Source organism: Cotesia glomerata, linkage group LG6 (genome assembly GCF_020080835.1).
Source record: "Cotesia glomerata isolate CgM1 linkage group LG6, MPM_Cglom_v2.3, whole genome shotgun sequence".
Lineage (NCBI taxonomy): Eukaryota > Metazoa > Arthropoda > Insecta > Hymenoptera > Braconidae > Cotesia > Cotesia glomerata.
In genome coordinates, this window is record NC_058163.1 from 20,782,989 (window position 1) to 20,797,666 (window position 14,678).

A 14,678-nucleotide genomic window follows, 5' to 3' on the forward strand; every position below is an offset into this window, starting at 1 on the left:
TCTCATTCGTTATCAGAAGAGCGGAGGAGCGTAAATGCGACAACGCAACAAATAAATATGTCATGCAAGTGTTAGTGGAAGAAAAAAGAAATATGCAAACACATATACAAAAACACAAACACAAAAAATAAAGAAGAGGAGGCAACACAATACACTAGTGTCCAGCGATTGTCCATCATAATATTTAAAAATATACTTAGTCCTTTTATTCATTTAAAATATAATTGTCTTTTATTTCAGCACAATAATGGAATAGATAGACATGTAAGTACACTTATGGATTAAATAATTAGTTATTGATAGTGTTATCAACTATTAGACTGAATGTCCAACGTATTTAATTGTAGAGAGTAAAATAATGATATATAGTGCGCTCTGAGGAAAAATAATTCATACGTCATCAAATGCTTCAAGTCATAAGATTTATTAATTTTTAATAATGACACTGAAGTTGAAAGTCATTAAAAATTTTTTTAGAACTTTATAATAATAAAATTATAATAAAAAAAATTCCATATGTAAAAATTAAAAATAATTATTTGTGAAAATTTTTAGAACCATTTTTTTATTGCAATTTATTTATTATAAAATAAAAAATAAAAATTGACAGTTATCAGCTAACTTCAGTATCATATTTAATAACAATAAGTGTTTAATCCCGTGATTATAATTATATTAATTTTTGTTAACAGTAATTGATAATAAAACCAGCCGATGGATTACTTGGACGTAGTTTTAAAGATAAATAAAAAAAATTATGAATATATGTGATGGTAACACGACAGCCAGAAGAGTTTAGAAGGAATAACGATCAACAGATCGGATGGATTGATAATCAGAATAACAACAATGTGAAGGAAAACGAGCGGCGTTGTGGGAATAATGACAAATTTAACATCAGGAGCGAGAGCGTTGTTGTTATTGAAGACAATGACCTTGACATTGATGTCGGGAGTGGTGATGATAATAATATAAATTTAAACATTGAAACAACGCGGCCATCTTATCGTTGTTCTAGCACTGGCGAGTCTTCTAATGAGTCTAGTTTAAATAGCAATTACAGTGATTCTAATGATAATGATAATGACAATGATAAATCTTCAAATCAGTCTAGTTTTAATAACGATCATGTGATCAATATCGACAAGTATGACGATCGGATTTTTTATGATGATGAAGACTATGAAGAGCGTGGAGATCAAGATAAGGATAAGGAAGAAGACGATGTCGAAGAAGCCGAGAAAGTTATCGGCGAAATGGGAGGCTGGACGGACCTCAAAGGAGCCCAGATGCAAAAAATCCAGCACGAAACGATAACCGGTCATGTGTTACCCACTTTGGACACTACGGCTTTTGGTGATATTTGTATTAAAGGCTCCACTAATGTTCGAGTGGGTAACACTACGCTTTATAAAGGTCCTGTTACTATCAAACAATTTTTATATACTAATTCTGGTGACGGTAATGGTCAGCCGAAAGATTTTATTAACAATCAAACTCCGGATGCTAATATTTTGACTACAGATGGAAGCACACTTCCGATAATTCCTGTACAGCAAGAAAATTTAAGAGGTATTTAAGTAAAAAAATTTTTTTTAATTAAATTGCTAATTAATTTTTTTATTTCAAAATAGTGAGAAAATTATTGTGGACTTGGAGATGTACTGCTCTATTTAGTTTTATAACATTACTTGCGGTCTTGATAATTGTCGTTGTATCATTAAAGCTCACTGAAAAGCTAGACGACTACCCTTCTCATAAACCAGCCATTGATCCTGATGGTAAATAAAATAAAAATTAGAAATAGATCTTTTATTTATAATACTGAAGTTAGCTGAAAAATTTTTTTTTATTAAATTTTTATAACAAATCAATTACAATAAAAAAAATAAAATATCTGGAAATCGGTTGATCGCGAAGGCCAACCCTAGAACTTCCCGCTAAGTTTGAATTTGAAGCGCCTTAAAATGTGTTTTTTGATTAATATTTGAGCTTTTCAAGCTCAAAGCAACTTTTTTCACTCTAAGAGCTCAAAATGTATTTCTTAAACGATTATAACTTTTGAATGCGTCGTTCGATTTTCATTTTCAAAAATGCACTCGACACAGTTTTTTAAGTACAAAAAATCTATAATGGTTTTATTATGATTTTTCCGCATAATTTAAAGTTATTTTAAAAAAACAAAAATAAATTTTTTTTTTGGTTTTTTTTTTTTAATTTCTTTGGAATAGCTCGATGGATTTTTATAGCTTAGTTGATTCATTTTAGAGAAACCGTAGGACAAAAATTTGTTTACACACACACACACACACACACACACACACACACACACACACACACACACACACACACACACACACACACACACACACACACATACACACATACACACGGCCGGACACCTCGGTGGGAATAGTCAGAATAGCTTCCCGGGACCTCAAAACATGGAGAAGTCAATAACTTCTCTTGAGTCGAAAATTTTCAATTTTCTTAGCAGGAAGTTAAAAATTCTTTAAAAAATTTCCACTAATCATTTTTTTTTTAATTTTCACATATGGAATTTTTTAGTTAACCCGTAGTGGTCACATTTTTTAAAAATAACGTAGTGGTCATATTGGGTCTAGTTGACCCCATGCAAGGAAAAAATTGTTGCTACTTACGTTCTTTTCAATATTTTCACTCGAACCGGACATGAGAGTAATTCTTAACACTTTCGTTGAATAACAATCGTTTTTTAATTTTTTTTTAATTGTTTAATTATAAAAAAAATGCTAGAAAGTCAAATTTCGAAAAATTTGACTTTTTTTACTGAAAACTTCATTTTTTAAGATAAATGAAAATTACCTCCGGGATTCTACTCCGGATATCGCATACTTTGAAAAAAAGTGGTGTCATGTCGAGCTTCCAAAAAGTATATTTATTTGTGCAATTGAAATCGTAAATTTCCATGAATCTCAAAAAATCTTTAAACAATAATAGATGGTACCACAGATACTATTTTAAATGATATCTTCGAAGCAAGAGCAACTCAAAAATTGTCTATATAAAGGCCATCCCTGCAACTTCCCGCTAACTCCATACCTAAACGCTCAACATTTCACTTATTCTTCGAGCTCAAAAGTACAATTTCTGTGTTATTTTGAGTTCTCCGAGCTCAAAGAGGTAGCTTCTTTATGCTTTTGAGCTCTTCGAGCTCAAAAGTCTGATAGAAGTTTGATAAAACAGTATTTTTTGAATTTTCAAACCACAATAACGTTTGAATGAATGAACCGATTTTTACGCGGTTAGTGGCATTTGACGCAGTTTTTGAAACCTCATAACAGATTTTTAAGTTTGAATCGATCGAACAAGGAATTTCGAAGTAATTAAAAAAAAACACTTTTTTTGAAATTTTTCGTTTTCGATAACTCTCGAATGAATCAACCGTATTTGACGGGACTGGTGGCAATCGACGTGGCTTTTCAAACTTAAGAGCGGAACAGTTTTTGGAATTGATCGGTGTAACCGTTTAGAAGTTATTCCAAAAAAACGATTTTTTGAAAATTTTATTTTTGAGATTTCTCAAAATCTAGCGAACCGAATTGATTCAAATTTTCACGAAATTGAATGGCAATGATACTTTTTGGATCACCACCTATTTCGATCCGATCGGTCAAGCCGTTCAAAAGTTATAAGAAGTTTACATGCATACACACACACACACACACACACACAGTCGCACGGACACCATCGCGGGAATAGTCAGGAAAGCTTCCTGTGACCTTAAAACGTCGAGATCTGATGAAAACTCAATTTTCGTAAAATGGGGTGAAATCAATAACTTCCCGAATTTTGAAAATCTTCGATTTTCTTAGCGGGAAGTTAAAAATTCTTCAAAACATTTCCTCTAACATTATTTTTAATTTTTACATGTAAATTTGTTTTCAAAATAATTTCATTGCTATAAAATAATTAAAAAATTCTAATATCAGTAAACTTCAGTATCTTTTTTTATTTAGCATTCACTAAATTAAAAATTAAAAATTTTTTTAGACATACTTACAGATGGAGTAAGATTCATCCAACGCGTCGAATGGGGAGCGCAGCCTCCGGAAAAAAAACCCAAGAAACTAGAAATAATTCCTGCGCCGTATGTGATTATCAGTCACACAGCATCAGAATCTTGCAACAATCAAGCGGAATGTATCCAACGCGTCCGATTAGCTCAGACGATGCATATAGAGGGCAACGGATGGGACGACATCGGTTATAATTTCCTGATTGGAGGTGACGGGCTCGTCTACGTTGGCCGCGGATGGGATATTGAAGGTGCTCACGCATTTGGATTTAATCGCAAGAGCATTGGGATCAGCTTTATTGGCACCTTTAACAAAGAAACCCCACCGAGAAGACAAATTCACGCGCTGGAGAAATTGATCGAGCTTGGTGTTAAGAATGAAAAAATCAGTGTGAATTACAAACTCCTTGGACATCGTCAAGTGTCGGAAACTTTAAGTCCTGGTGATGTTTTATTTGGAATTATCAAAGCAATGGATCATTGGTCTGAGAAACCTTGACAATTGATTTTTTTTATTTTTATCTAGTCTGTTGTTTAAAATGTTATACTCATAAAAATTTTTTACTTATTATTATTGTTAATTGGTATATTTGAGTTGAATAGAGACTATCAAAATAGATCTTTTTATTTTTATATTTTCTAACGGAACTGGTTAATTAATTACTTACAGGTTGTTAGTTTTTAGTCTATATTTATCACATTTTGGGTTTTTTTATTTAAAAGAAAATTCCAAAACGTTGTCATTACAAAAAATGTCTCTGATAAAGAAAGAGATTTTGATACTCCTCGTTGTTTATAATTTTTTACAATTCGTCTCATCTTTTTCTATTCGTTCACCCTTGATAAATATTCAAAATTTTAAATAATTCTTCTAAAAAGTCAAATTCAAGGTAATAAAATCTATTTAAGAAGGGTTTACATTTTTTCTCTCTCTCGCCCTCTATTGGACAAACGAAAGTATCTCTGTCATACTTGTACAACAAATGGAATCTTAAAACGCATTTTATGCATAAATAAATGAAAATTTTCCAAAAAAGCGCTTCGCTCTTCGATAGATAATTTAATTATCTATCGAAGAGCGAAACGTTTTATTTTCGAAATTTTATCACATACATGAGAAAAACACGTTTGAAAATCAACTATAAACCGCTCTTAATATCATAATTTATAATTAAAATAATTTAGTCTTAAAATTTTTTTTTAAGCTTTATATTTGTAATAATCATTTTTTAACCTTTTTTTTTGTTACACTCTTACTTTCTTATAAGTACACACCACTCTCTATAATACACTTTATTTCATTGCATCCTCTTAATTTAGTTATCTTTAATTTAATCTAAAATATCACACTCTTTACAGCTTTTATAACAAATAATAATTTTTATACTACACAAAATTACTAGTTTTACATTTCTGTCGAACTCTTATATTTAATTTTGCCTTTTTTACACGCTTTATATTAGCTTCACTTGTATGTCAGTTTGTCAGTATGTCAGTATGTAACTCTCCGTGGGTAATCTGCGCGCCTGCGGCCTTCCTTGGTTCTGGTAGCCGTTTCTCAGGCTCGCTCTCCGAAATCGAACTCTGATTCCCCGTATTTATAATATTTATAAATAATTATTTTTTATTAGCTTCACTTGTATGTCAGTATGTCAGTATGTCAGTATGTAACTCTCCGTGGGTAATTTGCGCGCCTGAATATTTTTGATAATCAACAAATAATAGTTTAAAAAAACTAAAAAATCACGCTTTTATAAATAAACCAAACTAAAAAGTAAAAAATAAATAATAGTTTAAAAAAACTAAAAACACGCTTTTTATAGAAAACCAAACTAAAAATAGAAAATAAATTTAAATTAAGAATAGTGTTAAAAATTTCAATAAATATAAATTAATAATAGTGTAAATAAAAAAAAATGTATTTTATTTTAAAAAGCGTGGGGTGCTTTTTAAGATATTATCAAAATGATAATCACTCTACTCATATCTGTCAATAAAATATTTATAACTATTGACACCATGCACCTCACGCTTTTTTTAAAATAAAATACATTTTTTTTATTTACACTATTATTAATTTATATTTATTGAAATTTTTAACACTATTCTTAATTTAAATTTATTTTCTATTTTTTAGTTTGGTTTTCTATAAAAAGCGTGTTTTTAGTTTTTTTAAACTATTATTTATTTAGTATACATTATTTGTGTATTTATATCGTTGTGCTTGATGTAAACAATCAACACAGTATATATCGTAAATGTGAATAAATAATATCAATATGGCTGACTGTTCCGATACTGGGTATTAGCTCATTTCGGGTGTACCAATAGACGAACAGTAAATTTTAAATAACAATGGGGTCTTTTTTGTATTATCAATTAATTGCATCGAATTCTTAGTATTTGTATTAATACATAAAAAACAAAATTTTAGAGAAAAGTATTTCCATTAGGTTTCTATGAGCTTAAGATCATCAGTGATTTCTTAGCAAAACCATTAAGAGACCTTGATAAGTCAGAAATCTAAGACTATTGACATCATTAACATTTTTTTTCAATATTTCCAATATAATTTAAAGTTTCATTCATATTTTATTATGTAAAAAAAAGGTTGAGGTTTCTAATGAAGAAAAGTTTGTTTAATTTGATTGAGTACGAGATAAAATATAAAATAATAATTTTGTCAAATCGTTCCGGTATTGGGTCTTTTACCCTTTTACCTTATAAAGAAAGGAATAATTTATTATTAAATTTTTAATTTGTAAAAAATTACTTTTATTTAATATATTTTTAATCTCTGAACAAGTATTTATTTTTTTAACAACGAAATAATAATACTAAAAACAAAAATAGAATAAAAATTCACGGTTACCGCCGGAAGAATAAAATTACTTTGGTAATAAATTTTATTTTTGTTTTATTAACTTTTAAATTTTTCTATCAATACTTGAAGTTACAGACTATTTTTAATGACAATAAAAAGACTATTTCTTCATGAAATATTTACGCAAACTTCAATTACGTTTAATTTCTTAAGCCATATATAAAAGATTCAAGAATACAAAACTTGATCAGTTAACAAAATATTCTTCAACTGAAAAATTCTAATCAAAATGCGTCAACAACTTTCATCATCATTACTGATTAATTTAATAATGTTTATCGTGGTAACTATCAAAGTTGATGGATATCAATTTTTTACCGAAGAAGATGCAAAGATGTTCGACTCTCAATTGGGTAATATTTACATAAACTAAGTATTTATTTTAAAAACTATCTATAAAGCTTGTTTATAAATTTTTTCAGAAATCCAGGATGTTTTACAATTTATCAATCGTGACGAATGGAAAGCATTGCCAACAACGGATCCAGTCGAGACATTGGTTACTCCAGTTCCATATGTTTTGATCTATCACACAGGCACTGAATCGTGTTATTATCGGCAGTCTTGCGACCGAATTGTCCGAGAGCTTCAGGCGAAATATATCTCATCGTATCCATGGAATCGAGATATTGGGTACAATTTCCTGATCAGCGGTGATGGAAAGATTTACATTGGACGTGGGTGGAGAACCGTCGGTGCTCACACCATTGGTGTCAACAAGAAGAGCATTGGGATTGCTTTGATTGGGACATTTTATGATAAGTCACCAAATATAACTCAATTTAGTTCAATGAGAAATTTAATTAATTATGGAATTGCTCTTGACTTTATTGATAAAAAATTTAAATATTATTCTGAGATCAATGGCGTGCGTCTTTACATTAATGATCAGCATAATATTTCAAGTTTTTCCGAAATGATTCAAAATTCACAATAAATAAAATTATTATTATTTTATTGATTCAATCATCAATAATCTTTTGTAGATGATGAACTGGCAAATAACAGAAATATTTTTCATTATCAACTTTTAAAGTCGTACTAAGAATTATTATTATTATTATTATTATTATTATTATGTTATTATTATTATTATAATTATTATTATTATTATTATTATTATTATTATGTTATTAAATGCTCAGGGGGGGTTGTCCCCGAAGTCCGACTCTCCGAGGGCCCAGCCTGAGCTCCATCCATTACTGCTGGACCACTCCGCACAACAAGGCGGTTAGCGGCCACAGCAGGCCAAAGTCATTTCCCTAAGTAGACGGAGGGAACCTAATATTACAGCCTTCTGCATCCTGACAGCCAAGAACTCAGATTTTGACGTGAAAGCTGGAACTTTGGCAAGTGAGGATACAAAAGACTGTTTCATCCCTCCAAGGACGCCAACGATTAGGACGACTAGTTTGACACGGTAACCTGGGTAAAGTTTGCCAATTTCAAATAGGAGATCCTGATATATTTTTCTTTTGTGCTCTTCTTTGGCTGAGATGTTGTGTTCAGCCGGGGCCGAGAACTCAATGACATAAATGTCACGAGTGGCCTTGTCGAAGAGTACAATATCAGGTTTGTTGTGATCGATCCGCCGGGTTGTTGCAAATGGCATGTTCCAGTAAATTTTGCAACTGTCATTCTCAACAACCTGGGGAATATCTCCTGGTAGATAAGGCAGCACTGGTGTCATATCAATACCGTAGTAATGACGAAGATAGTAGTACAGTACTCTCAGGGCAGCGTTGTGACGCTGGATATATGCACCTCTCACCAGCACAGGACATGCCGACAAAAGGTGTATGAGCGTCTCCGGGTGTTGTTTACACATCCTACATGACGTGTCCAGAAGCTGCACCTGGAGCACCTTGCTACGGTATTCTAGAGTGTTAATGACACCATCTTGGCAGGCAAATATGAACCCTTCAGTCTCGGACATCAGGCCAGCTGACTTTAAGAAGAAAAAGGTCAGCTGGGTGGACAAGCCATGATCACGCACGTGTTTCAAGTACACGCTGTGCATGGACTTGTCCATCAGTTCGCCTAGGAGTTGTTTTTCCTCGGCGTTCCTGATGACGCTCTTAAATTCTTCCTTTCGGAGTTCCATAAGAGCGTTTATCTCTCCAAGACCAAGGGTTCTTGCTGCATATATAGCTGCCTTATACAAGAACGACCCCTTATGCGCATTTTCATGTTTATGTACGATTTGCATAAGGAAGTCATCCTCGTCTGCAGTGAAATTGACAACCTCGAATGTTAAGCCCAGGACCAAACGATCATGCAGCCGCTCCAAACTCTGCAGACCTCTCCCACCGATGGACCGGGAGAGGTATAATCTGGCGACTGATGAATTGGGGTGCATGCTCCGATTCATATTAATAACCTTACGGGTTTTGATATCGAGATCTCGTAAATCCTTTCGGGCCCATTTCAGGACACCGAAAGAGTATAGTAAGACTGGGACAGCGAGCATGTTAGTGGCGGAGACTTTTTATTATTTTTATTATTTAATTATTTTTTCCGGAAAGTTCGGAGGACCAAATTTTCCGGAGTCTCCTAACATACTCACTACGGAGAGTTGCTCGGACTTCAGAGACCGCATGCATGCGGTGCTCTTCCATTCCTAGGTATCTATACAACTCTCCGGCGCCTAATTGTCTTAAGATGCTCCCATCTACTAACTCGACATCATCACCCGTATCAGAGCACTTACCCCTCGCCAGATGTATGACCGCACACTTGTCCAACCCAAAAGACATTCCGACATCTCGTGTGTACTCTGCTACGATGTTCAGGGCTGCCTGTAGATGATCTTCATTAGCACTATATAGCTTCAGATCATCCATGTAAAGCAGATGGGTGATCGAGTATTTTCGATCACCCGGAGGCCCCACAGAGTACCCATGGGTTTTACGGAGAGCAACAGATATAGGCAGCAGTGAGATGCAAAACAGCAGAGGGCTCAAGGAATCGCCTTGGAAGACCCCTCGTTTGTACTCTACAACTCTGGTTACGTGCAATGCGTTTCCATTTCCTATATGGAAACGCGTTCGCCAGAGCTGCATTGTACGCCGAATGCATTCCACCGTTTCGGGATTGACCCCCAGGCACTTGAGGAGGTATAAAATCAACTCATGAGGAGTTGAGTCAAATGCCTTGCGATAGTCAATCCAGGCCATTGACAGGTTGCGTTGATAGTAAATCGCATCTTGTATGACACATCGATCAACTATCAGGTTCTCTTTGCAACCTGACAGGCCTCTTTTGTTGCCACGCTGTTCATATATCTGTTGCCATATAGGTCCTATCTCCTGCAAGATACGGTTATTCAAAATTTTTGTAAAAATTTTATAAACCGCATTCAGGCAGGTGATAGGCCTGTAATTCTTTGGGTCAGACAAGTCACCTTTTTTGGGTATCAGTACGGTTCGCCCTTCTACGAGCCAGTCTGGAATCGGTTCGTCAGCTCTAATGTAGGATGTAAATATACGGGCCAAATGGAGGTGGGTAGAAGTAAACTTCTTCCACCAGAAGACATTAATGCCATCTGGTCCCGGGGCAGCCCAATTTCTGCTGCCATCTAGAGCTAAACGAACTTCATTTACACTGACTGCAGGGCTCTCTTCATCAGCATTCTGTCGACGGTGTTTCCGACAAAATGCTTTGAAGTCATGCAGAGCTGGAGTGTTGGCGTTTACGTTTGGTTGATCTCCATACAACTCAGTCCAAAAGGCTTCCACCCGCTCAGGTGCTGGATAATTCCCGGTAACAACAGTCTTTGGTGTCAGAAAGCGTGAAGGGCTAGATCGAAACAACGAATTGTCGACCAGCCGTGTCAGCCTTTTCTCTAGTGACTTTTTGGCAGTCACTAGAGCTCGCAATTTATTAAGTGACTCTTCCTTGATGACAAGAAGAGTACTTTTATTCAATGTGTGATGACGCCACCGAAGTTCAGCAGCAATGCGACGTACTCGGAGCGTGTATGCTCGTTGAGTTGTTTCGAACTTAATCACACATTGGATGCGAGAGACATGTTTTCGGGATCTGTCAATTTTGTCGCCAAGTTGTGCGATGCGCTGTCTCAACCTTGCCTCGATTGAGAGACGATGTCTCTCTCTCGGAAAAGCTGAAACTGCTGCACCATACACAACCTGGTTCACAGCGAGCAGAGTGGAATCCTCCTGGATCCGTGTAAGGAGATCTTCATTGACCGTGTCAAGTTGTTGTTGGGAGTAAGTTATCTTTTTAGATATACTTACTTGCCGTCCTATAAAGGGATTGTTGTTATCCAAGGAGGAACGGCGTCGCTCTTGGTGTAATTGCGCCGGAAAGGAAAGTCTATTAGACTGCCTTCTATCCAGCACAAGCGATCGTCTGTCACGCCGGAGATGAGTGGCATAGTTACGCAGGTGTTTCCGCGTAAATTTGCCAGCTCCGGATGCATGTCACTCCAAAGAGTGTGCATCCGGGCTATGTAACCGATCATCCCCGGCTCGCTGCGCTGGTAACACGCCAAGAGGTCGACTCGCAGTTCCTCCGTCCACTTAAAGTTAGTCCTTAAAGCGCCAGTGTCATCATCATTTATCGGGTCCGGTGTGCTCCTCCCACCTGATAAATGGTCCTCATCCGAAAAGGACCGGTTGTGGGGAGCACTTCTGAGATTATGTCTTGTTGTAACTCAGAGTTTCAATGCAGTGGGTAGTTGGCCCACTGCACCTGTTACGTCGTTTGCCTACAGACCTGGTGTTCTGGTCTGCGTTTCCCGCGGTGCGCCACTTGGAGGCCACGTAACAAGCCCGCTTATTATTATTATTATTATTATTATTATTATTATTATTATTATATTGTTGTTGTTGTTGTTGTCATTAATAACTAGATTGAATAGAATAATATTGAAGTACTTATAATAAATAAACAAAAAAAAAACTGTAGTGTAATAAATAATGATACTGAAGTCAGCTGACACCTGTTAATTTTATTAATTTTTACAATCAATCAATAACAATAATAAAAATGTTTTTAAGAATTTCCACTGATTATTTTTTTTAATTTTTACATGTGAAATATTTTTATTAAATTTTTTTCACAAATTACATTCACGCGGCGTGAATTTATCAGGACTTTTTTACGTGTGAATAAATTTATCCATAATTTTATTGCTATTGAATTATAAAAAAATTTCTAATATCTGTTAACTTCATGACATTAAAGTTAGCTGTCACTTGACAAATTTTTAATTTTATTTAACAATGAAATTAATTCTAAAAAATTGCATTTTAAAATTTTTTTAATTTCTACATGTCGATTTTTTTTCTTATTTTTTTTGCCATAAATTATTTATTAACAAAAATTCTAAAAATTATTAAATATCTGCTAAATTAATTTTCATGTTAACTTCAGTGTCATAATAAATAACTATATTTTTAAACACATTGGATAATTTGGAGCATTAATATTGTCAAGAATATGACGTTGAAGTTAGCAGTCACTTGACTATTTTTTAATTTTTTTTAACAAATAAATTTGTTCCAAAAAATAATTAAAAAAAAATTGCATTTTCAATTTTTATTTAATTTCTACAAGTCAATTTTTTTTTTTTAATATTTTTTTTCATAATTTTTATGAATTCAAAAAATCAAAAATTGTCAAATGTCTGCTAATTTTAGTATCATTCTAGAATTATAAAAACTCACAAAAATAATTTATTTAGTAATTTATAAACTTCATATTCATGAAAATTAAGTTAGCTGACATCTAAAAATTTTAAGAATTTTTTTTTATTGAAAAAATGATTACAAAATAATAAAAAAAAATTTTCATTTGTAAAAAACTTGATAAACTGTAAGTGCAATTTTTTAAAAATATTTTTTAGTTCTTATATAATAATTAAAAAAAATCAAAAAATTAAAAACGTCGACTAACTTTAGTGTTATTTCATATTCACCATAATTTAAATTATATTCTCCACTCAGCTTTTTAAAATGAACAAAAACCGTTTAAATAATTTAAAACATCTGTACCAAGCGCCATATTTGAATATGGATAAAATAACTCACTTTCTTACCACAAGATGTCTCCTAAGTCCAACTTTTAGAATTTAAATTTATTCGAGAGAGAGAGCAAGATGGCGAAACGTGAGTTTTCATAAGAAGAAAACTGACAGACAACACACACATGTGAATAAATTAAATAAAAGTAAACAAGCATGTGATTAGATCATTAACCTCTAAACAATAATATACAATTGAAATTAAATTTAATTTTAGTTCAAACTTCAAGTTAAAAAATGTTGACAGTGCAATTTGGACAGTGCGGTAATCAGATTGGTAGTAAATTATATTCTAAAATAACAGAAGACATAAAATCAACGCGTGGTAATGAATCATCAAACCATGAGTACGCTGAGAATTCGACAGTCAAGTGGTTCCAAGGAACATCAAAGTCGGGGAGTATGTATGCACGAGCTGTGTTAGTAGACACTGAAAAAAAAGTGATAAACAAAATATTGAAGCAGAAAGAAGACAAGTGGTGCTACCGAGCCAGTAATATTGTAAGTACCGACTATTCTTCAGGTTCTGCTAATAACTGGGCTTACGGATTCGTGAAAAAGGGCCCTGAGTTCGAAGAATCTGTTCATGATGCCGTCAGGTACGAGTTGGAGCTCTCGGATACAGTTGACAGTTTTCTGTGTCTGTCTGGCTGCGCTGGAGGCACTGGATCCGGGCTGGGGAGTTTCATCATCCAGTCGTTGAAAGACGAGTACCCGAAGAAAAGCATCCTGTCGACTTTGTTGCTGCCGTTTGGATCTGGTGAGATAGCTACGCAGAATTACAACATCCTGTTGAGCCTAGCCAAAATAATTGACAGCGCTGACATGGTGGTTGTCATGGAAAATGACAAGTTGCATGATGAAGCTATCAAGTTTGGTAATTTAAAGTCGCATGTTAGCTTCCCAAATGACATAAACGAGGTTGCGTGTCAAAAGCTCTTGTCAGTGTTGCAGGCAGCCAATGACGTGGACAACAACTCGCTGAATGATCTGGACCACATGGTGTCTAAGCTCGTACCGCATCCAGCTTACAAGTTCACCAGCATTGAAACGGTTCCGCTGGTCCTGCCGAGCAACACCAGTTTGTTGGAAAAATCTTGGAGTGTCCAGAAGGATTCTATTAATTCTATTAACTGGCAAGCGCAGTTTAAATATTTAAGGCGCAATTTATTGTTCGGGAATTTAAACCAAAGACGTTCTTTGGCGAATATTTTAATTACTAGAGGAGTTAATAGTGATAAGGTAAAGAAGAATAATAAGTTGGTGTGTCATCAGCTTGATGATCCGTATAACTGCGACGAGCTGATTAAGAATGACATTTATGCTCAGCTACACTGGCTGACAGACTATGACAAGTTCAGACATTTTCATCAGAATCGGCGATTGCTTAATTATGATAAATTTTCTTCTTTGATAACTAATAATTCAGCGGTTAATAAAACCCTGGATGTTATTGTCAGCAAGGCTTGGAATTCTTACACTTATGGAGCGTTTTTGCATCAGTATAAAAAATTTGAAATGGAAGATGATGATTTTCTGAGGGCTTTTTCTAAAATTGAAGGGGTTATTTCTTCATACAAGGAATTGGAAAGATAGATAAATAATTCTTACTTTTAAAAAAAATTGAATGGATTTTTTCACATAAATTTTTTATGAGTCTTTTTTTTTATTTTATTAGAACTAAAAATTTA

The 14,678-nt window shown here is 34.0% G+C and overlaps 3 protein-coding genes across 4 annotated transcripts; all 3 read left to right on the forward strand.

The window, feature by feature from the left end:
- Window positions 1–126: 126 nt before the first annotated feature.
- Window positions 127–4,676, forward strand: LOC123268178 (peptidoglycan-recognition protein LE-like). Of its 2 annotated transcripts, XM_044733077.1 has the most exons (4): window positions 131–264; window positions 693–1,572; window positions 1,635–1,781; window positions 4,033–4,676. In XM_044733077.1, the coding sequence occupies exons 2-4, from the start codon at window positions 771–773 to the stop codon at window positions 4,554–4,556; spliced, it is 1,473 nt and encodes a 490-aa protein (XP_044589012.1). In that variant the 5' UTR covers window positions 131–264; window positions 693–770; the 3' UTR covers window positions 4,557–4,676. The 2 variants fall into 2 exon arrangements, with proteins under 2 accessions (XP_044589013.1, XP_044589012.1); XM_044733078.1 differs by lacking the exon at window positions 1,635–1,781 and having other exon boundaries at window positions 127–264.
- Window positions 4,677–7,012: 2,336 nt separating this feature from the next.
- LOC123268180 (peptidoglycan recognition protein-like) lies at window positions 7,013–7,892 on the forward strand. Its single transcript, XM_044733080.1, has 3 exons — window positions 7,013–7,040; window positions 7,072–7,294; window positions 7,364–7,892. The coding sequence occupies exons 2-3, from the start codon at window positions 7,171–7,173 to the stop codon at window positions 7,876–7,878; spliced, it is 639 nt and encodes a 212-aa protein (XP_044589015.1). The 5' UTR covers window positions 7,013–7,040; window positions 7,072–7,170; the 3' UTR covers window positions 7,879–7,892.
- A 5,166-nt stretch (window positions 7,893–13,058) lies between these two features.
- On the forward strand, window positions 13,059–14,637 carry LOC123268179 (tubulin delta chain-like). The gene has a single exon (XM_044733079.1). It carries the CDS (start codon window positions 13,225–13,227, stop codon window positions 14,581–14,583), a length of 1,359 nt encoding a protein of 452 aa, XP_044589014.1. The 5' UTR covers window positions 13,059–13,224; the 3' UTR covers window positions 14,584–14,637.
- The last annotated feature ends 41 nt before the right edge of the window (window positions 14,638–14,678 follow it).

Bases quoted from the DNA above. Each gene is read 5' to 3' on its own strand.
- LOC123268179 (XM_044733079.1), top strand. From the start codon at position 13,225: ATGTTGACAGTGCAATTTGGACAGTGCGGTAATCAGATTGGTAGTAAA.
- LOC123268180 (XM_044733080.1), top strand. From the start codon at position 7,171: ATGCGTCAACAACTTTCATCATCATTACTGATTAATTTAATAATGTTT. The intron at 7,295-7,363 runs GTAATATTTACA...AAATTTTTTCAG, and splicing joins GATGTTCGACTCTCAATTGG to AAATCCAGGATGTTTTACAA.
- LOC123268178 (XM_044733077.1), top strand. From the start codon at position 771: ATGGTAACACGACAGCCAGAAGAGTTTAGAAGGAATAACGATCAACAG. The intron at 1,573-1,634 runs GTATTTAAGTAA...ATTTCAAAATAG, and splicing joins ACAGCAAGAAAATTTAAGAG to TGAGAAAATTATTGTGGACT. The intron at 1,782-4,032 runs GTAAATAAAATA...AAATTTTTTTAG, and splicing joins ACCAGCCATTGATCCTGATG to ACATACTTACAGATGGAGTA.